At 35.8% G+C, this 23,489-nt stretch overlaps 1 protein-coding gene across 10 annotated transcripts in view; it reads left to right on the top strand.

Annotated features, from left to right (window-relative positions):
• The window catches only part of R3HDM1 (R3H domain containing 1), a 119,534-nt gene that overhangs the window by 50,014 nt on the left and 46,031 nt on the right, over positions 1 to 23,489 (top strand). For 3 of the 10 annotated variants that reach the window (XM_068545208.1, XM_068545203.1, XM_068545202.1), the window contains 5 exons: positions 1,720 to 1,974; positions 4,714 to 4,865; positions 8,450 to 8,551; positions 10,799 to 11,092; positions 16,623 to 16,746. In XM_068545208.1, coding sequence (XP_068401309.1) covers positions 1,720 to 1,974; positions 4,714 to 4,865; positions 8,450 to 8,551; positions 10,799 to 11,092; positions 16,623 to 16,746 — 927 coding nt within the window. The remainder of the gene's footprint in view (positions 1 to 1,719; positions 1,975 to 4,713; positions 4,866 to 8,449; positions 8,552 to 10,798; positions 11,093 to 16,622; positions 16,747 to 23,489) is intronic. The other 7 variants (XM_068545211.1, XM_068545210.1, XM_068545213.1 and 4 more) reach the window with 5 other exon arrangements.

Below are 23,489 nucleotides of genomic sequence, written 5' to 3'. Positions count from 1 at the left end.
ATCTTTCTGTGTTCTTATAGATAAGGGGTTTCTGATATAAGAGGTTTTGGGCATTTGGCTGTGCTAAGTTCTTTGTCCTGGGGGAAAAATTATAATCTGTATATTCCTAGGTGTTAATCTAAAAGGTAAAAATGTACATAACTTTGTCCTTTGGGGAATGTGGGTAATGCGTTTTTTTGTGGCTGTCTGTGGCTGATGTTATTGGGTTGGCCAAATAGTGCCTTCGGTTTTTAAGTAAAAATAAAAGACACATTTTTCATTTTCACCAAGAACGCTATTGAACAACATATTCACCGTTTTGTTCCATTGCCTTCTGCCATTTTTCAGGCAACTTCATAATTCCATCTTCCCAAAACTTTTTCTTTCTGAGCAAAGAACTGTTCCAGGTGCCTTTTACAGTCTTCCAGAGAATTGAAATTTTCTTCCACTAGGAGAATTTTGTAAAGACCGAAATAAGTGGAAATCCAAAGGTGCAATGTCTGGTGAATACGGCGGATGAATCAGAACTTCCCAGCCAAGTTGTAACAGTTTTTGCCTGGTCATCAAAGAAACATGCCATCTTGCGTTACCTTGATGGAAGATTATGTGTTTTCTGTTGACTAATTCCAGACGCTTTTCGTCGAGTGCTGCTTTCAGTTGGTCTAACTGGGAGCAGTACTTCTTGGAGTGAATCGTTTGGTTTTCCGGAAGGAGCTCATAATAGAGGACCCCCTTCCAATCCCACCATTTACACAACATCACCTTCTTTGGATGAAGAGCGGCCTTTGGTGTGATTGGTGGTTCATTTCGCTTGCCCCGTGATCTCTTCCATTCCACATTACCTTACAGTATCCACTTTTCATTGCCCGTCACAATGTGTTTTAAAAACGGAACGATTTCATTACGTTTCAGTAGAGAATTTCATGTAGAAATACAGTCGAGAAGGTTTTTTTCACTTAACTTACGTGGAACCCAAACATCAAAGCGATTCACATAACCAAGCTGGTGCAAATGATTTTCAGTGCTCGATTTGGATGTTTTGAGTATGTCACCTATCTCCCGTGTAGTATAACGTTGATTGTTCTCAGTTAACGTCTCGATTTGATCGCTGTCAACTTCAACTGGTCTTCCCGACCGTGGAGCATCGTCCAGCGAGAAATCTCCAGCACGAAACTTCGCAAACCACTTTTGACACGTTTAATCAGTCTCAGCACCTTCTCCATACACGGCACAGATCTCTTTTTGCGTTTCAGTTGCGTTTTTACCTTTCTTGAAATAATAAAGCATAATATGCCGAAAATGTTGCTATTTCCTTCCATCTTCAATATTAAAATGGCTATACAAAAATTCACCAATTTTGGTGAGTCTTTTTTTTAACTGCAGCTGTCACATACAGTCTTAACAAACTTGTTTCGAATGAAGTTAAAGACAACTAAGTGCTACTAGAGCCATCTTACGGAAAAAACCGAACGAATCTTTTGGCCAACCCAGTATTATAGACTTGCTTTAGTTGCATGCTTTGGCTATGACTTCTCTGACAACGTATGTGATCAGTTTTGCTGTATTAGACTTGTTCTTGGTGGGGAGGGGAAGCAAAATTGTACAGTAAGTCAAAAATAGTTCATGCTTTTATGTGGTAACTGCATGTTATGCAATGTGAATTTTATTGTTACATATTTAAAACCTGCGTTTTTATATAAGGTTTAAAAAATTCCCTCTTTTTCATTACTCCTCCCCTAGGTTCTGAGTCTTCTGGTAGTGTAGGGTCATCTACGGGCTCTCTCTCTCACATCCAGCAGCCTCTTCCAGGTACAGCTCTCAGCCAGTCTTCTCATGGCGCACCTGTCGTCTATCCAACTGTCAGCACTCATAGTTCTCTTTCCTTTGATGGTGGCCTAAGTGGGCAAGTCGCATCTCCTAGCACTAGCTTCTTTTTGCTTCCCTTGGAAGCGACAGGCATACCACCTGGCAGTATTCTGATCAACCCACAAACAGGTTGGTATCCAGAAAAAGGTTTATTTCAGTTGAGATATCAGGAGTTATCTGAAAACTAAAGAATATGTATTAAATGTATTATCTGTATATGCATTGTCAGCTTTTTATTTTTCATGTGTGATTAGCATTTTCCCTAGAACTTTAATAAAAACACTTTATGCTAGAGAATGTTAAAAGACATTTATATCAGAAAGTATTTTTCTCCTTGTCACATCCATGACATCATCTTTTAGGCCAAATAATTAAGAAACAATTCATTTCCTAGAAATGGGACAACCACCTTTGAAAGAACTTTATTTGATAGAACAGTTTTATCGTGGGGAAAATAGTATGCATTTCATGAAGAAGGAGGACGTTAGCAGCAGCTCTGACTTCTTACGTAATGCGGTGGAAAGAAACCCATAAGTAATTGCTCTTCTGAATACTGTAACTGTTTTCTACTTAGGAAAAGCTAAAGAACATCTTATTAGTAGTGAAAGAAAATAGATAGTCGTTATGAATTAATATTGACAACACATTCTTTGCAATTAGATAGTACTTTGTATTTATTGAGTGTTTATCATGTGTCATGTACTGTGTTATGTGCTTTAAATACATTATTTATAGCAACCCTGTTAGGTAGGTGAAATCTACATTTACAGATAAGGAAACTGAACTTCAGAGAGATTAAGAAACTGCAGTCATAATACATTTCATTATGTATATTGGCAAAAATGACTTATATTGAGAAAAAAATTTTTTTTTAAATGACAAGTTTTGGTTTCTAATCAAAATAACATAGCCCAATCATATGGTAAGATAATGAAAATAATCTTAAGTCATTCAATAACCTTCCTTAAAGACTCTCAGATTCAGCTGATGTGGTCACATCAGCATGGTAGTAGCTGGGCAAGGTAGATACAGGCGAGAGTGTCAGAGTCTCTGAGTGTTGCGAAACTTGCCTTTTGTTTGTTGTAGAAAAAACCATGGCTCGGAACTTGTTACCTTCAGATTTCATTTGCATCTCTTTTTTAAGATAAAGTATTCAAACTTTTGTTTCTGTTGTAAGAATGGAATTAGTGTAAATAACTGACTCTTCAGAAACTCAGTTTTTGCTTTATAACAGTTATCTTCTGATCCTTCAAGTCTATTATATTACTAAACTTCCTGTTTTCCTGGGGCAGAATATAAGATGATTTAATATTTTACTATTTTCTATTATTTTTCATTCAGAATATTTGTTAACATGGTTTTGGTAACGTGGAAGCTTCATTTGAGTAGGAGATGATGAGAAACTAAGCAACCTGAAATTAAATTGTATACTTAATTTTAAATTAGCCCAAAAGTGATCTCTTTGTTTTTGAGAACAGCATTACAACACATCCAGCTTTTTTCAGACAATCCTTAAGTTACTTTTAAACATGCTTTCACTCAAGTCTTCTCTACCATTTTTTTCCCCAAAATTATTTATAACAATCAACAAATATCCAGCATGGCTTGCTTTTAGTTGTCTATAACCATCACATAAATTATCAGGAGATTAACTGATGAAAATAATTTGACTTTGGAGAACTTTTCCCACTTGATAGCAATGGAACAGTGTATTCTGCTTTCCCAAATATTATTTTATTATATGTCACAAGTTTATTTTAAAAAAAGAGAGGATGTTTTGAAGACAGTTTAAGACACATAGGTATTCTTCCCATCCTAAAAGGGTATGTAGTCAATGATCTCTTTATTTCACATAGTCCTTTCATTTTTCTTTCTTTCTTTTTTAATAATCCAGTGTGTTTTTTTAAATCATTCAGTGTATAGTAAGGAAAAATACTACTCTTTGAATCTGTTTATGTGTACATTGAAAAAAAAAGTCTGGAAGAAGGTATCCAAGTTGTTGATGATAAGATTATGGGGAATTTATTTACTTTTTGATCTGTATTTGTTGGTTATTTTCCCACAGTAAGAATATTACTTTGTATAATAAGAAAAAGTTGTTTAGAATGTATGTGTAGAGAGTTACTTAAAGTATTCCTCCCGTAATTGGTAACCAATAAGAGTAAGCCTCAAAATCAGTACTAAAGTTCTCTCTCGTTTTATTTCTTACCTATGAGTAAAGCTCATTGGAAGTGAAAGGAAATTTTTTTAGAAAATTATTTAGAATTTTTAAATTATTTTCTACTTTTAGCAAGTTAGAACTTATAAACTAAGGACACTGCCATCAACTCCACAATTTGAAATCTGAAGTTATCAACCATTTTAATTTTCATCAGCTTTTAATCTTACTAGTTAAATATATGCAATGTGACCTGTAAATTAGATATTTCTTACCATCTAACAGGCTAATTAATAAATTTCCAATATCCCAAAGTCAAGTATTTTTTTTTTTTCCCTTGAAACTGAAATGTTACACAATCCTGTAACTCAATCCCTTGAGCAAGATGTGTTTCAGAATTGAGTTTCTTGGAAAATACTGTGTGGTATGAAACAACTCAAGTGGATTCTGGCGTGGCACCCCCATAGTAAAACACTGCAGCAAAAATTTTGAATATTTACCCTAAGTGGGAAATATAAAGACTATTATAAGGCTCGTGTAAGGTCAGGCTTTGCTTTCCAAGGTAAGAAAAGCTTTTGGTTTCCAGAAGCTTGACGCTTTTGGAATTGTGAATCAGGACTGCAGACATGTGCTGTAAGTTGTCTATAGAGCGACCTATATTCGGTCTCCATCGTAAATGATTTTTTGTTCTTCCTTTTTAAAATTTTCAGGTCAGCCCTTCCTAAACCCAGATGGGAGTCCAGTTGTCTGTAGCCCTCCTGTGACTCAACAGCCAGTTAGAGCCCAAGTGCCTGGACCTCCACAGCCGCCTCTGCCAGCACTGCCACCTCAACAGCAAGCAGCCCATCACATCTTCTCACAGGTGCACATGTCCACGATTACACAATGCTAAGTTCACCTGCCTTTGCATATGTAGGACTAAAGTCACTAATTATAATCGAGAGAGCCCAAGTAAGTGTCTCTTAGAACTTTAGTATTCTCCACCAGTGATGTCCTACTCACCGCTCGTAGGAAGAGAGGTTAACTTCAAGGGCTTTTCTGCTAATGAAAACAGAATATATATTGGAAGGAAGGGAAATTTTTATCTCATGAGCCTGTATGGTGAGTATTTTATACCTTGCATTTTACAACAGCAAGCAAGGGACCAGAGGAATAAAAAGCAAAGCTAAGATAGTTCATTACCCCAGTGAGCAAAGTGAGTTGTTCTAAGATTCAACAGATCAAGCACTTAGAAGAAACTGAGTTGACTCGCCTCGCTACAAGGTACTCTCCACCCCACCTACTCTATGAAAGATAAAGACAGAAACATTGATTTAGAATTCTCAGAAGTACTCTTAATAATATCTTGAATTTGTATAAATGTTTAGAGTTTACACATACATTTTCACATTCAGGCTTTTCCCCTGTAGATGTGTTACTCATTCTTGCTGAACTTGATTATACTAGTGTAAACTCTTACTTTAATTCTATCTTTTAAAGGTTGTGTAGCATATCAAAGGCAGTTTGTACAGTTATTTGCACCTCTTTTTCCCTGGAAGATGATCTAAATATTCCACTGGTGAGAACATGCAGAGTAATGTTTTGTGAAAGAAGTATAGTGATAAACTTGAACTGGAGAAATTTCATTAGTTTTATTCACAAGTTATATTTGTATTGCAGGGGTGAAAAATGTATGAGCAGTTTGATAAAGTTATCAAATATTTTTAAACTAATGAAAATAATTATTGCTCTGGCAATTAAGACTCGTAATACTGGGCAAGGCAATTTCTCTGCAGTAGGACTTCAAGGTGTTTGATGCACTTCCAAGACCATACAAATGAATTCATATATGTAGAGGAAACTGTCTAAAACTATTTCCAAAGACTCCCATACCTACTTCCCAACCCCGTTTGATTACATACACTCAGGTACATATTAAACTACATAAAACTCCCTCCCTGGCCTTCTCTGCCTTGGTTTCATTCAACTTGGTCTTGAAGTGTTTCCCTTTCATTTGCTATTGTGTGGTCATCTTTGCAGTGCTGTGAATTTCACCGGGAGCTTTATAGGGCTGATTTTCATTTGATTTAATTCAATGGAAATAATGTTAATCTGGCACCTTCAAAAAATCCTACGGGTTTATCTGTGGTTATATGTTTCAGATTATTATCTCTTAGAAATAGCTTTGCCTGATTTAGTTTTAAAAGACAGTCCTAAGTGAAGATGTAGGCAGCTTAGTTTAGAAATGACGTCTTAATAGACTATAACTTGAAATATTGGGGTATGCCTCAAACTCCATGGCTGTTTTTCCAGGCATTGCTTCAGGTGTTTCTGGTAATTCTTCGTCAAATACAAGATTAGAGAATTGATGAACAAATGATACTCAGTAACGATCTCTTGCACACTGAGATAATCCATCCATGAAATTTCAAATAACCAAACACCGTAATGCTGATTTCCAAAGCCTTCAAATGGGCTGCGTTCTTGAAACCAGTCACTTTAAGTGGATGTTGTTTTACAGCCAGTTGCAATTTAAGTAGGAAAAAGGAAGTGCTAACGCTTTTTCTTTTCTACGTAGTGTAAGATTTTCACTTTGATCAGCCAGTCTTCTAGCCCACATTTTTCTCATTACCACTTGACACTCTGGCAGACATTAATTCCTACCCTTGGTGGTCACAGTACTCTTCTTTCTTTTACTCCCCAGCAGACTAAGGCTTTTGTTTCATCTGACACTGACCTAGTAGGTCATGTTTTCTGGAAGAAAGTTGTGTCTTAATGGTTGTCTGACTTAATAACACATTAAATAGCTTGTACTTGGTAGTTTTAAAGCCACAACACCTCATTTAGTGTGATACGTGCTGTCATCCATTAGGAAGCTTGCTAATTTCTAGTCAAGAGGTTAGTGAGGAACCAGTGGCCACTCTGTAGATTTTCAGCTTATACTTTTTTTAGTATGTTAGCTCTAGAATTTTTTGTGGAATTCTAAACTAATCTAAGCCTTTCATTTTTTCCAGAAGCTGTTGTGTTGATTTTGTGGTGGAAGGGCAAACTCATCATTATACGTCTTAGTCATATGAATTTCTCCTTATCTAGATTATTCCCTGAGTAATCTTATTTAGTTAATTTTGCATTTCTAAAGTATACTCTTTGGAGATATTGTCCAGGGAGATTCATGTATGTATATTTTAACCAAAACTAAGAGTTTTCATTAGATAAAATGACTTGGGTTCCTCCACTTCTTGCTTAAATGGTTGTATACAGGTCACTTAATTTCCCTTAACCTGATTGCCACCTGTATGGTAGATTATGATAGTCATTAAACCAATATATATATTGTCCTTTATAATAAACTGTATAAATGTAAGGCTGGGAAACTAAATGCCATTATTAGCCTATAGCTGGCCAGCTGTATTCCCTAAAATTTAGAAAGGATTGAAACCTCTTTCATGTTTTAAAACACCTGTGTTATGAGTGCCCTTGGGAAACATAAAACTTAAAATTTTTTTTCCCTGAAATGCAGGAGTATTTCATTAGTAAAAAGAATTTCAAATAATTACAGTGGATCGTCAAACCACATGGGTTTGAACTGCGAGGGTCCACTTATATGTAGATTTTTTTCACTAAGTACATAACTACAGTATACATGATCTGTGATTGGTTGAATCCGTGGAGTAGAATCTACAGGTACAGGGCCGACCATAAGTTATACACAGATTTTTGACCATGCAGAAGGTCAGTGCCCCTGATCCCTGAGTTGTTCAAAGACCAAGTGTAGTTTCTCAGCTCCTAATATTCTCTCAATAAAAATTTTTAGTTAGAAGAAAACTGTGTCTCTCTTCCTTATGTAAAAGAGATCTGTTTGTGTGTGTGTGCATGCGCTTATATGTATGTGTGTGTTTTCTTTAGGCTATTAATGGTACTCGCAGTACATTTTTGTTTAAAAATTGCTAAAATTTAGGCAGTTTGGTCCCAAAAGAGTTATCTAATCATGCCTTATCAAATAGAGAGGATACTTGGCATAGGTATTATGTAAGATATACTGTCTGATAATAAGAGTGAGTGAAGTTTTTCTTCTATTACTTAGTGTTATATAGCTAAGTAGAGCAGCCCGTCATCAAACCAGGAAGTAAGGATAAATGGTTTTGCTTTTACTGACTTAACCCAGGGGTCTTGTTAGATAATAGGATTTGAAATGTCTAAATTACCTGTTGCAGTGAATCTAATAAATACTTTTATGAAAAAAATTATCTTTCTAATTATGTTTTAAATTTAAATGTATGTTCTCAAAATTTTTCTATGTAGAGTTTCTTCACCTAGTATTGTTTTTGTTGTTTCCTATAATGTTGTATTTTAGGTGACTTTGTAGTTTTAAGTTATTGCCAAAAAAAGTGTAACTTTCCATTTTATGCAATCCTTCTGACATTTTATTCTGACATTAACATTGTTTGCCAACCTGTTATTCCTTAGCCTATTCGTCCTCTGCAGCCCTCTTCACAGCCTGTTCAGTACTCTACAGCCCCTTACCCATCCCCGTTCCTGCCAGTCTCACCCACCCAGCAATACTCCGTGGTACTATATCTCTATTCACCTCCTGCGTTGTTTCTGTGGGTGGATGTGTGATGAATCCTTGTGAATGTGATTAATGTGATATGTTCTTTTGTGATTTTCTAAACTCAGGGTTACATACGTTTTGAAAAAGCATTTCTAACCTGTATTAGAAATAATTTATGCTCTTCCATAAAATATTTGTTATATTGGCTTATCACAGTGATTGTATAAATAAAGCCTAATCTTTTCCTCCCTTTTCGTAATGAAATAATTTTCAAGTCCTAAGATGTTTTAGCTATTTTTCTCATTGAGGCCAGTGCAGGTCTGTGCGGTCCTGGGGTGGCAGCTTTCATCTGGGTTTAGGCTTTCTGTTCTTTCCCCAGTGCCCCAGGTCCAGTAGACTTAGTATCAGTCATTAGGGTGAATTGGAGCTTCCAATTACATAAGACATCCTCCTTAGTATATTTCCAAAGAAGATCTCTAGATATTTAATCTGTGACTATAAAGTAATGGTACTTCACTTAATCCAAAGTATGCCCCAAGTTATACGTCTCAGTAAGAACTCAGATACACCGTTGCCATGTGTTCTCTGTGTGACCTTCTCTAGTTACTGAGCATATGAGGCCACCATATAAAGTACCTCCTGCATAGTGCCTAACATGTAATAGATATTCAATAAGTGTTAATTTCCTTCCCTTTAAATGAATCTGCCTCACCACCGATATACTTTTCCCAGTGATGCTCTTATTTTTCAGACTATATGGCCATCACATTTTGAAATCGCATCCAGGTTAAATTATAAGCTATATCTTAAAATCACTTGCCGCTTTTTAGAAATGTTTTGTTTTGTTGGGGGTGTTTTTGTTTTGAGCTTGAGGCAACCTTATTTACCAGCCTTGGCTCTGAATGATTTTCAAAAATCACTTTCAGTCTGAAAAAATGAAATTTTGCCAGCATTGAGAAGGTTGACAACATTTTTGGAAATACCATAAAAGCCTCAAAAATGTTTTGGAAAAATGGCAAATCATTGGATTAAGAAAATGACTTTTTTTACCAAGATGACTCTGATGGTGGTATATAGTTATGGTATCTCTTTTTTAAATATTTGGCCATATTACATTGTAATTATAGCTAGTAGGTATTTTTAAGTATATTTTCCTCTTCTGAAACTATTCATTGAATTATATGAATAGTGCTAGACTCTGTCAGAACAACCACTTGGGAAGAGTAAAGCCATAGATTTTCAGTCACTAAGTCAGGTTCCCTTTTTTTTCAGTCCCTTTATCATCTCCATAGCCTTAATTTACTTTGCAAAAACCAGCAGATTATAGAAATTGCAGACATGTCAACAACTTTGATCTGACAACTCAATTACCACAATATTTTAAGTAACTTTTTTTCAAATTTTTCCTCTTAACAAAATATGGTACATATTGTCGCCGATCTGTGGCTCCTTGGGAGCAAGGGAATGCCTTTTTAACCCCATTATCGTCATATCAGTGATATTATGTAGACTAGTCAGAACTGATCCTTATGCTGTTGAGTCAGAGAAACATCTGTCAGATGGCATATAAATCGTAACCCTTTCTTGGCTGGGCACCATTGCCGGCTCTCTTAAGTAGCAAAAGCAGTAGGACACTGTCATTTGGATTATATTTGTCTAACATCTGACTTAAGGGTAAACACTATGGAAGAGCTTATGACCAAATTATTGTTGAGAGATTAGAGTGTACATCAGGGAGGGTAGATTTTATATATTTTATTTCATTTCTGCTAGTATATTTGATTATTAGGTATGGGAGGAGATACAGAAATGCATAGAACCTGAATCTTGCCTTCTGGGAAGAAGGGCAACGATTTAAAGTAAAGAGTAATTAGCACCATACGTTGCTAGACTCCTGGTCTTCGAAGTCCTTTCAGAAAATGTTAATTGTATTCTATAAAAGTGTGCCTTTAGTCCTCATTTAGTGTCTTTTCATTTTTTGATTGTGTAATGTTATACCCTACTCTTTTCTGCATGCTATACATTTCCGTTAGATATATTTTGCGAGTAATTTGCAATGATAGCATTGTAATAGTCCTACCTTGCTGCCTTAGAGTTCTAATTTTCTTGACGCTGTTCTTCTATTAAGTCATGTCTGTGGTAGATACATGATTTCCGTAAGATATACTACTGCAACTCTTCTTAAAATATATGAAGTATTTTTCTTTGATAAGTTTGGTCTATGTATGGAAAGCTTACTGATTTCTGACTTCTCCCTTTTTCAGCAGGACAACCTTGGGTCTCAGTTTAGCCACATGAGTCTTGCCCGCCAGCCATCTGCAGATGGCTCTGACCCTCATGCCACCATGTTCCAGTCCACTGTTGTTCTTCAGTCCCCACAGCAGTCTGGTTATATCATGACAGCAGCCCCTCCACCACCACCGCCGCCTCCTCCTCCTCCTCCTCCTCCCCTACCACCTGGGCAGCCAGTCCCTACTGCTGCCTACTCTGCCTCTGGTCATCCTGTCAGCCAGCCTGTGCTCCAGCAGCAAGGATATATTCAACAGCCCTCTCCACAGGTACGTTGCTTTTTTCATCTTTTCTCTCCTGTGGAAGCCTCTCATTTAAGATCAGTTTTAACTTTAGAGAGCTCATTTTTAATTTCGCATGGATAGAATTTGTGAGAACGTGTAAGCAAAGCTTGTAGTCACCTTCCCTTTTGGAGATTTTCAAGTGCATGCTAGACAACCACATGACCTGTAGACACTTCAGTTGGAGGGTTACACTATGTGATCTTTGAGTTTCCTTCTGACTCTGAGAGGTTTCTTTTGTTCTGATTAGCTTAAGAGAAACACAGTAAAGTAAATGCACTATAAAAATAAAATGATACATTTTAAGAAGAGGTAGATCACTTTGGAGAGAATTAACATCTTAACACCGTTGAATCATCCAGTGCACGAACATGTTATCTCTCTCCATTTATTTAGATCTTCCTTAATTTTTTGTCAACAGTATTTTGTAGTTTTCATCACACAAGTGTTACACGTATTTTTTTAATATATCCCTAAATATGCAATGTTTTAAGGTGATATTCTAAAGGAGATTATTTTTAAATTTTATTTTCTATTTGTTCATCGCTAGTATGTAGAAATATAATTGTTTTTTATGTACTGATCTTTTACCCTGTGGACTTTCTAAATTTGATTAGTCTACATATATTATCCTTTCCAATCTATATATCTTTTGTTTCTTTTTCTTGCCTTATTACATTAGCTAGGAGCCCTAATGTTGAATACTTTCAACACAACAGAGGGAAGTAAAAATCTCTAGAATCCATGTATTAACTTAAATATAAGTTTTGAAAGTACATATGCTTTCCTTGTTTCCAGCCGTAAGGGTAGGCGTTCAGTCTTTCATCATTAACTGTGATACTGTATGTGGGGTTTTTGTATAATTTTCTAATATTCCTAGTTTGCTAAGAGTCTTTACCATGAATGGACATTAATCTTATAAAAAAAATTTTTTGGCATCTATTGAGGTGATCATGTGGGGTTTTTTCCCCTTTAGTCTAGTAATACAGTAAATTACTTTGACTTTTGAATGTTAAACTAACCTTTTGTTTCTGGAATATACCTCACGATATATAGTGATATATATATCATGATATAGTTTTCTTTTTTATATATCACTGCATTCAATTTGCCAGTATTTATGGATTTTTGCATGTATGTTCATGAAGGATATCGGTCTGTAGTTTGCTTGTAATGTCTTTTTCAGGTTGTAGTACCCAGGGTGGTACTGACCTCAAAATGAGTTGGATAGTGTTCCCTCCTTTATTTTCTAAAGGAGTTTATGTAGAATTGGTGTTATTTCTTCTTGAATGTTTGCTAGAATTGCACTAATGAATCCATCTGGACCTGGATTTCTTTTGCAGGGAAGGTTTTTAAATTATGAATTCTTATTTTTTAGTAATAAATAGATATAGGGCTGTTACAATTTCCTTTTCATTTTGGATCAGATTTGGTAGTTTGTATCAATTTCATTTATGTTGTCAAACTTTTTGGCATAAAGTTGCTCATATGTGATATCCCCTTATTACACTTTTAGTATCTTCAGGATCTAAAGATATTAGTATTTTCAGTCTTCTTTTTTCTTTTTCCTTTATTAGTTTAACTAGAGGTTTATCAGTTCTCTTGATGATGTTAAAAGAAAAACAACTTAGGGTTTCATTAGTGTTGTTTATTCATTTTCTATTTGAACTATTACTAATACAAGGTTTTTTTGTTTTTTTTTTTTATAAATTTATTTATGTATTTATTTATTTATTTATTTTTGGCTGCGTTGGGTCTTCGTTGCTGCGCACGGGCTTTCTTTAGTTGCGGCGAGCAGGGGCTGCTCTTTGTTGCGGTGTGTGGGCTTCTCATTGCGGTGGCTTCTCTTGTTGCGGAGCATGGGCTCTAGGTGCACGGGCTTCAGTTGTTGTGGCTCGCGGGCTGTAGAGTGCAGGCTCAGTAGTTGTGGCGCACGGGCTTAGTTGCTCTGCGGCATGTGGGATCTTCTTGGACCAGGGCTGAAACCCGTGTCCCCTGCACTGGCAGGTGGATTCTTAACCACTGCGCCACCAAGGAAGTCCCTGTATTACTTTTTTGACCCATGATTTACCGTTAGAAGCATGTTAATTTCCAAACGTTTGGGGCTTATGGTTATTGATTTCTATTTTAGTCGCATGTGGTCAGGGAATATACTCTAAGATTTCAGTGTTTTGGAACCTGGTGAGTCTTATTTCATGTCCCAGCATGTAGTCTCTCAGCGAATGATTTGTCTGTACTTGAAAAGAATTTGTACTCTGTCATTTCAGTGTTTTGTGGTTTTGTTTTTTTGTTTTTTTAGATCAAGTTCACATAACGTAAAATTAACCAGTTTAAAGTGAACAATTCAGTGGCATTTAGTACATTCACAGTGCTTTGCAACCATCACCTATATCTAGTTCCAAAACATTTTTATCACCCCAAAAGAGAAGTTCATACCCATTCCCCTCACCCTCCATCCCCCCAGCCCCTGGCAACCATCAGTCTTTATTCTCTATGGAGTTACCATTCTGGATACTTCATATTAATGGAGTCATGCAATATGTTATATTCTGTGTCTGGCTTCTTTAACTTAACATAATGTTTCAGGGTTAATCCATGTTGTAGCATGTATGAGTACTTCATTCCTTTTTATGGCTGAATAATATGCCATTTTATATATATACCACAATTTGTCCATCTTCAACCATTATTGGATTTGGGATGTTTCCACCTTTTGCCTATTGTAAATAGTGCTCTATGAGCATGTAGGTGCATGGATTTGTTCGAGTATCTGTTTTCAATTCTTTGGGTATATACCTAGGAAAAAATTACTGGATGATATGGTAATTCTATGTTTAACTTTTTGAGGAACTGCCAGGTTGTTTTCAGTGGTGTCTGAACCATTTTATATTCCTACCTGCAGTGTATAAAGGTTCCAGTTTCTCCACATCCTTGCCAACATTTGTTATTTACCATTATTATTATTATTATTATTATTGCCGTCCTGTGGGCGTGAAGTGGTTATCTCATGGTTTTGACTTGCATGTCCGTAATGATTAGTGATGTTGATCATCTTTTCATGTGCTTGTTGGCCATTGTCGATCTTCTTGGGAGAAATGTGTAAGTCCTTTGCCTGTCTTTAAATCAGATTGTCATTTAGTTGTTGAGCTGTCAGAAATTCCTTGTATATTCTGGATTCTAGACCCTTATCAGATGTGTGTTTTACAAATATGTTCACCCATTCTGTAGGTTGTCTTTTCACTTTTTTGATAATGTCTTTAATGTATAAAAGTTTTTTTTTTATTTGGTGAAGTTCACTTTATCCATCTTTTCATTTTGTTGCTCATGCTTTTGGTGTCATATGTAAGAATCCATTTCCAAACCCAAGGTCATAAGAATGTATCCCTGTTTTCTGCTAAGAGTTTTATGGTTTTAGCTCCTATATTTGGGGCATTTATCTCTTTTGAGTTCATTTTTATATATGGTATGAGGTAAGGGTCCAACTTCATTCTTTTGCATGTGTATATCTACTTATTTCAGCATCCTTTGTTGAAGATACTTTTCTTTTCCCACTGAATAATCTTGGTACCCTTGTCGAATATCAGTTGACCATAAATGTAAGAGTTTATTTCTCAACTCATTTTTACACTATTTCTATCTTTAGCCAGTACTACACTGTTTTATTACTGTACCTTTCTAGTAAGGTCTAAAATCAGAAAGTGTGAGTCCTCCAACTTCTGTGTTGAAGTCCTTGAAACCTGTTTTATCTGACTTTAATATTAGTGGCTTCAGCCTTCTTTTGGTTAGCACTTAAATGATATGTCTTTTTCCATCCTCTTATTTGCAGCCTTTAAAGTATGTTGTTCACATACAGTATATAGTTGGTATTTGCTGATTTATTCAGTCTGATTGGAGTGTTCAGTCCTTTTATCTTTAATATATCAACTGACATGGTTAGATGTAGGTATGCCACGTTGCTATTTGTTTTCCATTTGTCGTATCTATATTTTATTCCTGCCTTCTTGCTTTCCTTCCTTTACATTATTTGAATTCTTTCAGGGTTCTGTTTTATTTCCTCTTTTGCCTTTTTGTCTACAGCCCTTTGAATCTTGTGCTTATGTGGTTTCCTTAGGGACTATGATAGGTATCTTTAGCTTATCAAAATCTACTTGGAGTTCATACAAAACTCCAAGAAAAATGTACTAGTCATGTTAAAAGTATGATTCCATTTACCCTCTCTCCATTGTTTGTGCTATTGTTGTCATATATATTGCATGTATATACATTATAAAGAAAAATTTGATGTTACAATTGTTGCCTTAGTAGTATCTTTTTTGTTTTTTTTAATTAGGAGAAAAGGAAGAATGTATTATTTATACACATCACACATACTGAAAAGTATAATAATGGATTAGATCTGAAATCAGGATATATCGCTTGCTGATACCTCCAGGAAAAATTAAGGGATCACATGTATATTGGGTCTAATGTTTCAAAAACAGAAGAATATTACAGAAAATTTAGGCAACTCTTGGCTTATAACTGATCCAGGAATTCTGTGCTTGGCTGGTCTCCAGATGAAATGGGCCCTCTTAAAGATTTCCACAGATCTCTGGTCTTTTAGAAGTAACCCAGTCAGATAAGCAGAACCTAAGAGAACCCGTGAACCTAATAAAGTTAATTTAACACATACTTCCATACCACTGGATTAATTGTTTATTCTTCACCCCAAACCAGATCAGATTACTTTTAGAGAAATTCACAGCTGATACAGATAGCTCTGGAGGCAAAACTAAATCAAGATAGTCTTATTGGCATTTTTTCCAGCTTTATTAAGTATAAATGACAAATAAAATTTGTATTGACATTTTAATTTGCATTAGAAATATGAGAAAAATTAAAGAATGGAACCAGTGCAAGTGTGCATTAGTGTAGGGATGGATAAACTGGCTTATTAATGTGGTGATTGCTGTTCAGCAGTTAAATTGAATGAGCTAGCGATTTGTGCTTCAACCAAAATGAGTCTCAAAAACAATGTTAATTGCAAAATAAGTTGCATGAAGTTATATAGAGTACCATAAAGGTACATTTTTAAAATTCTCAGCAATTGTATGTATGGATAACAGATTACACACACACTAGAAGCTTAAAAACATTTATGGGAATGATATATACCAACTTCAGGATAATGGTTTTTCTATGGAATATAGAGCAAAGGAATGTTGGCGTGAGCCTTTAGCTATTTCAGTAGTACTTGGTAAAAGAGAGAAAAATCTGAAACAAATAGTGCCCAAAAATTTAAATCTACTAAATCTGATCGGTGGGCAAATTGGTAGGTTTGTTTTGTTATGTATACTATATGTTTGAAATCTAAAAAAATTTTTTTCAGGTAAATTTAAAGCTAAGAAAATCAGTTTTCAGATGATTACTATTTGGGAGAATTATTACTCATTACACTCCAATGTTCCTGGCAGGAAAAAAAAAAAATTCTGCTGCAAGTAAAATTGATTTTTTCTTTTTTCCTTAATGCTTATCCTAGATGCCAGCCTGTTACTGTGCTCCAGGCCACTACCACTCCAGTCAACCTCAGTATCGCCCCATCCCTTCTGTCCATTACAGTTCACATCTGAACCAACCACTGCCGCAGCCTGCACAGCAGGCAGGTGAGTATGTGAGGTTAGGAATTCTCAGCTTTCGCTATTGCTGTTTTTTCATCCTGCTTTATTTCAGTCTTACTGTTAAGATACTGCCACACTCAGTCTGTCAAAGGTTTCAGATAGGTGCATACCTATGAATATGCAAACCAGTGAGATGAAAAGAGTGGGCGGATCTTAGCCCCCTCCAGGGAATGCCACAGTGTCAGGTTTCTATACTACAGAGTTGGGAGCCGTAATGAGAAGATTGTAGCAGGTGAGCAGCTTCCAGGTACTCCCTGCCATTGTAGCGGAAGCCTCCTGTACAGCCTGGTAATCCACCTGTGGTAAACAGCAAAAGGCAGACAAGGCAAGTTAAGATGTCTGCTGAACAGCTAACCAAAAACAAGGACCAAAATGACCTAACTTTGGTTGAGAACTCTAGCCTAGTGAAGATATTTTGATGTCTTAGTCTCCACAGGAGTGCCTTAAAAGGAATGAAGTTCTTACACATCTTTTTAGTGTTTTGGTTTTGTGGTTGTATAGTGAAAGGTATTTTTAAACCAAACATGGTCTAATCCTAAGCATATCAAACATATTAAAACTGAAAAGATAGTTTTTCTTTTGCCCCTTTCAAATTTTCTTTAAGCATTCAATGGAAACAACTGTGATCTCAGTATAAAAGCTACCTTACTAATTTGACTGAACTCATTTCTCTCTGTGCTTCCCCACCTACATGTGTACTTCTGCCCCAGATGTTTAATAAGGTATTCTTTTCAGCCTTTTATAACTCTAGGTATTCAAGGAGAATTTTTATTGGTTTCTTTGAAGCCTTTTTAGCTGCTTGTCGCCGTTTGAATGTGCTCAGACTATGTCAGCATGATTAGCTGAGGCCACATAACCCTCCACCTCTACTTACGCAGTTTCTTGCTCTTGATAATGTGTGGAACTCTTGAGGGGTTCCACAGTTTCAGGAGAAAGACATCTGCACTGGGCGGTCTGATGAGAAGTGTTCTTGCCTCTCCTCACTTGTGCAGTCTGCACTCGTCGTTGTGACTCATCAGCTTCCTTTACCAGATGTTACTCTTACTTATCTCCCCAGCAGGGGAACCTCCACGTCCTCAGTCTTGCTCTCAGGAGTTGTCTTGTACTTCATGTGTAGGTTTTTCCCTTTTTCATGTTACTGGCCTTGTATTGTACGTGTGACAAATGTTCTTCCGAAGGATGTTGAGTATATACAATGGTCATTTTGGCCAACTTAGAACTTGTCCTCTGTTCCTGAACTTTAATAATACATTCCACTTCAAATAACCTAAACTAGTATATTCTCTAATTTTGAAAGGCATCAGAAGCTGTCCTTTATACCTGGACACATTGGTGATGACACTGCTCACTAACTTTAAATACATAGTTGTTTTATTCTAATAGAAATTATTTCCTAAGTTTTCCTGGGCCTCCGTGACTGACTTTTCATATCATAATTGTCATGATTTTTTTCTTCCAAAATTACAATACAGATTACAGCTAATGTTATGATAATTAAAAAAAAAATTTGTCTTAACTTTCCCCATTCAAATACCTTGCGTGTGACTAATTAACTTATTAGTTCATTAGTACGCTCTATTAACGAGGCAGGCAAAGAAACTTTGTTCTGTATTTGTGTGAGCTTCTTAGTTCTGTTCTTTTTCATGGCAAAATTTTTATTCCTCTCCATTGTCAAACTGCCTACAATCACAGGTAGGACTGCCTTAATCACAGGTAGGACCAGTGTGCTCATGCAAATGCCTCTGCCAAATATATTCCTCTCTGCCAAAAATGGACAACTGTAAATGCCACGCCTCCTAATTCAGGCCCAAAATATCTACACGACAGATGGCATGTGTTTATCATCAGTGATGTTTCAGTTGTGGGGTTTTTCCTAATGCTGGTTATGGTGAGAAGGAAGGCAACAATAAGTCAGATTGCATCTAGACAGTACAGGCACAGAAAAGTGCGTGTGTCTGAATGACTTTTGACGTTGTGTTTGACTCTTAAGAGTCAGTGATAATATAACACTTTATAACTAGAGTTGGTTTCATGTCGTTCAGTTTGAAGAAGAGAAGAGAAATAAATCCTCAAAGCACCCTTATATGAAAGCAAAAGAAATGCTGTTATGCTAATAAGTAGAAGAGAAAATTTCCCTTTAAAGAAAAGTTCAGTTGTGCCAGTGCCACGTACTGTGTTGGTAATTATACTGAACCTTTTTGTAGAATTAGTAGGAGTTGGATGATTATATAATCTAAAGACTTTTTTATTGTTAGCCAATGGTTATTTTTTATGTCAAACTGTATCAAAAAAATGTGCATTTATGTTTGTGTGTCTCCTAACAGAAAAGTAAAATGCACTGGGAAGTGGACACAGGAACTTTTTGTTCTGATTTTCTGTACAGATTTATAGCAATTTCTTTCTCAGTAATTTACATTTTTATATGCAAACATCATACTTTTGGATTTCATTTTTTATTTTTTTTCCTTGTAATATTTCTCTACATTCTACCATCCCCATCTGATTAAAATTAGAAATAATTTGTTACATCCCTTACTTGTCTTTTTCTTGTCAAATAACATTTAGTCAAGAAGCATATTGTTTTGTTACATAAAAGGGTGAAACTAATAATTCAGCCAAATGATGAAAGCATTGATAGACTTGGAACAATTTTTTTTCACTGAGTTACATACAAAAAAATAATTTTTAAATGTTTGCATATGAATCCAAAGAAATTTCGCCCTAAATTAACAAACCCAATTGAATCAAATATTCTTAGATCAGGTTGGGTATGGGCAGTAGAAATAGAAGATTTTCTGTTATTTTCCCTTTTGGGGGCAGGAAGGAGGTTGGGGAAATACCTCAAGGATAAAATGCCTTTGGTCTTCCATGCAAGTGTGTACCAGAGAACTGCAGTAGTTATTGATCTCCTTGACAATAAACCCACCTATTATGGGGACTGAATTGAAATCAGTACTAACATTACTGCTGGGGAATGAATGTACAAATCCTTTGTTATGAATGTGAAACTACTAGGTCATTAAAACAAGATTGAGTCAGCCCCTGTCAACAGAAGCAGAAGAAATTCTGGCTACTTAAGGCCTTTTGGACAATGTATTATATAACATGAAAGAAAACAAAATAGGAGTCAAATCCTGACAACCCTTATTTGTATTTAAGTGGTATTAGGTGTATCACTTAAAGCCTCCAGGTTTCCATTTACTCACTTGCAAAGTAAGGGAGTTTTACTGTATCATCTATTGAAGCCTCTGTGTACTCTAAAATTCCATGATTCTGTGTGTCTGTCTTATGTGAGTCATTTCTAGTTTAGAAAGGTGGAACATTGGAGAATTGGTTTGCAGTAGCTTAGTGACCTACTGTCAAAACTGGAGCCATACAAGCAAAGATTTCAAAAGATCTGGTTACTTGCCAGCTGCAGTAATATGGATTTGTTATCTTAACCCTTTATCATAAAATTTACAGCTTGAATACTATGAAGTATACTACATATAAGAAGCTTGGTATACTATAAAGAAACTCTTCCTGCAGGTAGTAATTGTAGCAAAGATTTTAGGTTTATGAGGCCTGGCTGTTTTCTATGCAGCTGCTTTCATTCTTATGACTCTTTTGAAAAGTTTGCAGCTTCACCATATATGTTGAATATTTTGCAATAATTGGCCTTGTTCCTGAGCTGTTGGATTCGGGGCCGTAGCACTGTCTGAGAGGTTTACATTTCTCACAGTGAACCGGTCTCTTTTTCAGCTGCTTCCTGGCTTCTTTTTACTCAGGTTTCCACTGCCCTTTTTTTTTTTTTTTTTTTTTTTTCCTTTTTAATGCTGTATTAAAGTATTAACATTTGCTTATATTTTCCATTAATTGTAATGCCTTTTAATCATGCATCAGACTCAGAAATAGGGATTTGAATTTAAATGACAACCTTGGCTTAATATAATTTACCTTTTAAAAATTCATGAAAGCTATTGCTTTAATTTCTTTTCCAAAGCAGATTTGAATGGCAGATTAATTTTGATTGGAGCTTTTCTTAAAAGTTTAATGTCTTAAGCATGCCAGACTCATTAGCAAAAGTCAAATACATCTCTTTCCCTGTTGCTAAATAACTTTTTAGGAATATTATTATGCATGCCATTAAATGGACCTAAGACATGTAAACGCATTTGAAGCTATTTGAAGGGATATAATTTAAGTTTTTTCCAAACTGTGATATTGTATGCATGTGGGAAGCAAAGTGACTCCATAGAACTAAATATCATTTTAGTTTTGCAACCTCTGTTAAATTCAAAGATTATCAATGCATTTATACCTTTAACCAGCAGACTACAGTAGGGTCCTGATGAACCACAACCACAGGAGGAACATTTCAGGTTAAACAGTCTGTAAGGTGCACAGAATACTGGCAGCATTGCAGGGCACAAATTTAAAAGTAACCAGGGTGTAAAAGGCAAGCAAGGAAGAAAGGGCCCTATTGGATAAGTGGAGGAGGGGTGATATTGATAAGAGATTTTACTTATGTCAACTAGGGACTCTATCTACACAGTCAATTTCTTTACTGACAACTTCTGACTTGAGTAATAGGAATTTTGTATTTATATTGCCGGGTGGTAGCCCTGACTATCCTTGTTTTTTCATTGATTCTGTAAACATTTCTTAGCATTGCCTGACCAGCGCAGACTTAAACATTGTATATTACCTACAAATCCACCTATTTCCCTTTTCCCTTCTCCATTAACCTGCCGCCACTGGAGCCAAATGTATCTGGTAAGTACCCATAGGTTTCCTTGAGTCGTATGCCCTCTTCCACAGGACTGTCATTTAAATAGCTGTGAGCTATAACCTCTGTGTGGCCGTTTTTATTAGATTTGTTTTTTATGTTTGTATTTATGTTTATTTCAGGCACAGAAGTAGGAGAGCAGAGGGTGATAGAGGAGAAGAATAGCAAAGATGTGCTGGCAGCTGTGTGTTCTTCCAAATTCACCTAACAGACTATCCTTAGTTGAACTTGCCTGCTCACTAGAATAGTGCCGCAAACATAAGACAAACCAGATTACAAACTTGAGATTTTGGTGATTTGGAAACAGTCCTCACAAACTGTCTTGTAGATACCTAGTCACAATTAAATTTAAAGTTGGCAAAATGGCTCATCCAAAAAAGAAAAAATCTGCCCTGACAGTGCTTCTGCTGTACAAATTCAGTCCTGAAAAAATTTAATAATACTGTTAAATGAAATAACCTTAGATTTATTAAATGGCTGTTCTGACTAAGCACTTCTTCAGTTTCTTTTATTATCTTTCTGATTATGTCTAATCCGTATTATTAAGAATGCTTTCCTTTAACACAAATGCTGTTTCAGATCACCTGTATAAAATAAAACTAGCCTGTTAAAGCCGGTGCAGTCCTTTTCTGCTGAGCACTGTGTTTCCTTCTTGCTCTCTTCTCTGTTGAAGTGAAAGAGAGTTAAAAATAGAATATTCTTTGGAGCCCTCCGGGGAAGAGCCTGAGCCATCAATTTATATTGTCCTAGTTCTCTCAGCTTGCAGAATTGATTGTGGTTTCCTCTGAAAGTGCTGGAAGAAACGGGATAATATTGCAACAGTGCAGTCCTTTAACAAAGGAGAATGTCGGTGTTAAATAATACCTTATATTGAGATCTGGGTGTTTATTCTGTTGTTTGGTATCACTTAATATAGGCATTGCTTGCTTTACAAAATAGATGCTCTCCCACAATACTCACAAATTTCTGTAAAAGATATTCTGTTTTCCTCTTACACCCAGGTTAAATCCAGATATATCACAGGAAGGATTTTTTTTTTTTTTAATTACGATGTACTGAAACACACTTTATTGAGGAAAGAATATAATTTAGATAGTAACCAAGTTGGGGGTGTATTGGGTGTCAGAATACTGGAAATACTCTTTTTGTAGCATTTTTCAAAACAGAGTGGTACTTTTCATTCTCTAGAAATCTACTTTAGCCTTCCTAATCTTCAACCTTCTCCCTCTTTTCCAGATCATTGGATTTTTTTCTCATACTTGGCAGTCTTCAAACTATACTTTTGAAACTATCAGAGCTATGTCCCTCCCTTCCTTTGGTCTGAATACTTAGATAATGAACCTGAAGCACAGTGCCACTTCTCTAATAAGTGCCACTGTTAACAGTTGATGCTCTGCAGCCTGAATGTTTAAACACAGGTTTAAAGCAACTTGAACAGTTCTTTAAGATGTAAATTTTATTAAGCAAGTGTGCATAAAGTGAGGCATGTCTGTAATTACATGGTCCTTTAAGTTGCTAATAAACTATTAATGATTTTGTCTTGCATAAACAATAGTAAGGGGCTTATCTTTAGTTGGATTAGTAGAATGATCTTGTGCATTTCTTATCTTTTTTAGTGCTTTCCAAGTGAATATTTCTAGTTTTTCTTGTGATTATAGTAACTTTAATAACCAACATAGATCCCATGGTCTTATGTCATTCAAAAAAATTCCAATAATCTTTTTGCAGCATTTAATATCATGTTCTTTAGAGAGTATGCTCTAAAATTATGTACTTTGTAACTAGTTACTGGACTGTTGTTTGTTTTAAGTATTGGATGAATGATCAAACATCATGACTTCTTGAAAAACAGTTCAGGTACCTGTCCTAATGCCAGTAGAATTTCCTTCCTGGGATACCAGCCATACAATGTATCAAATGTTAAATGATGCTTTTTTTTTTTTTTTTTAAGTTAGAAAGA

Source organism: Eschrichtius robustus, chromosome 5 (genome assembly GCF_028021215.1).
Source record: "Eschrichtius robustus isolate mEscRob2 chromosome 5, mEscRob2.pri, whole genome shotgun sequence".
Lineage (NCBI taxonomy): Eukaryota > Metazoa > Chordata > Mammalia > Artiodactyla > Eschrichtiidae > Eschrichtius > Eschrichtius robustus.
The sequence above is the reverse complement of the archived record's forward strand: the minus strand, read 5'-3'. Positions and strand labels throughout refer to the sequence as shown.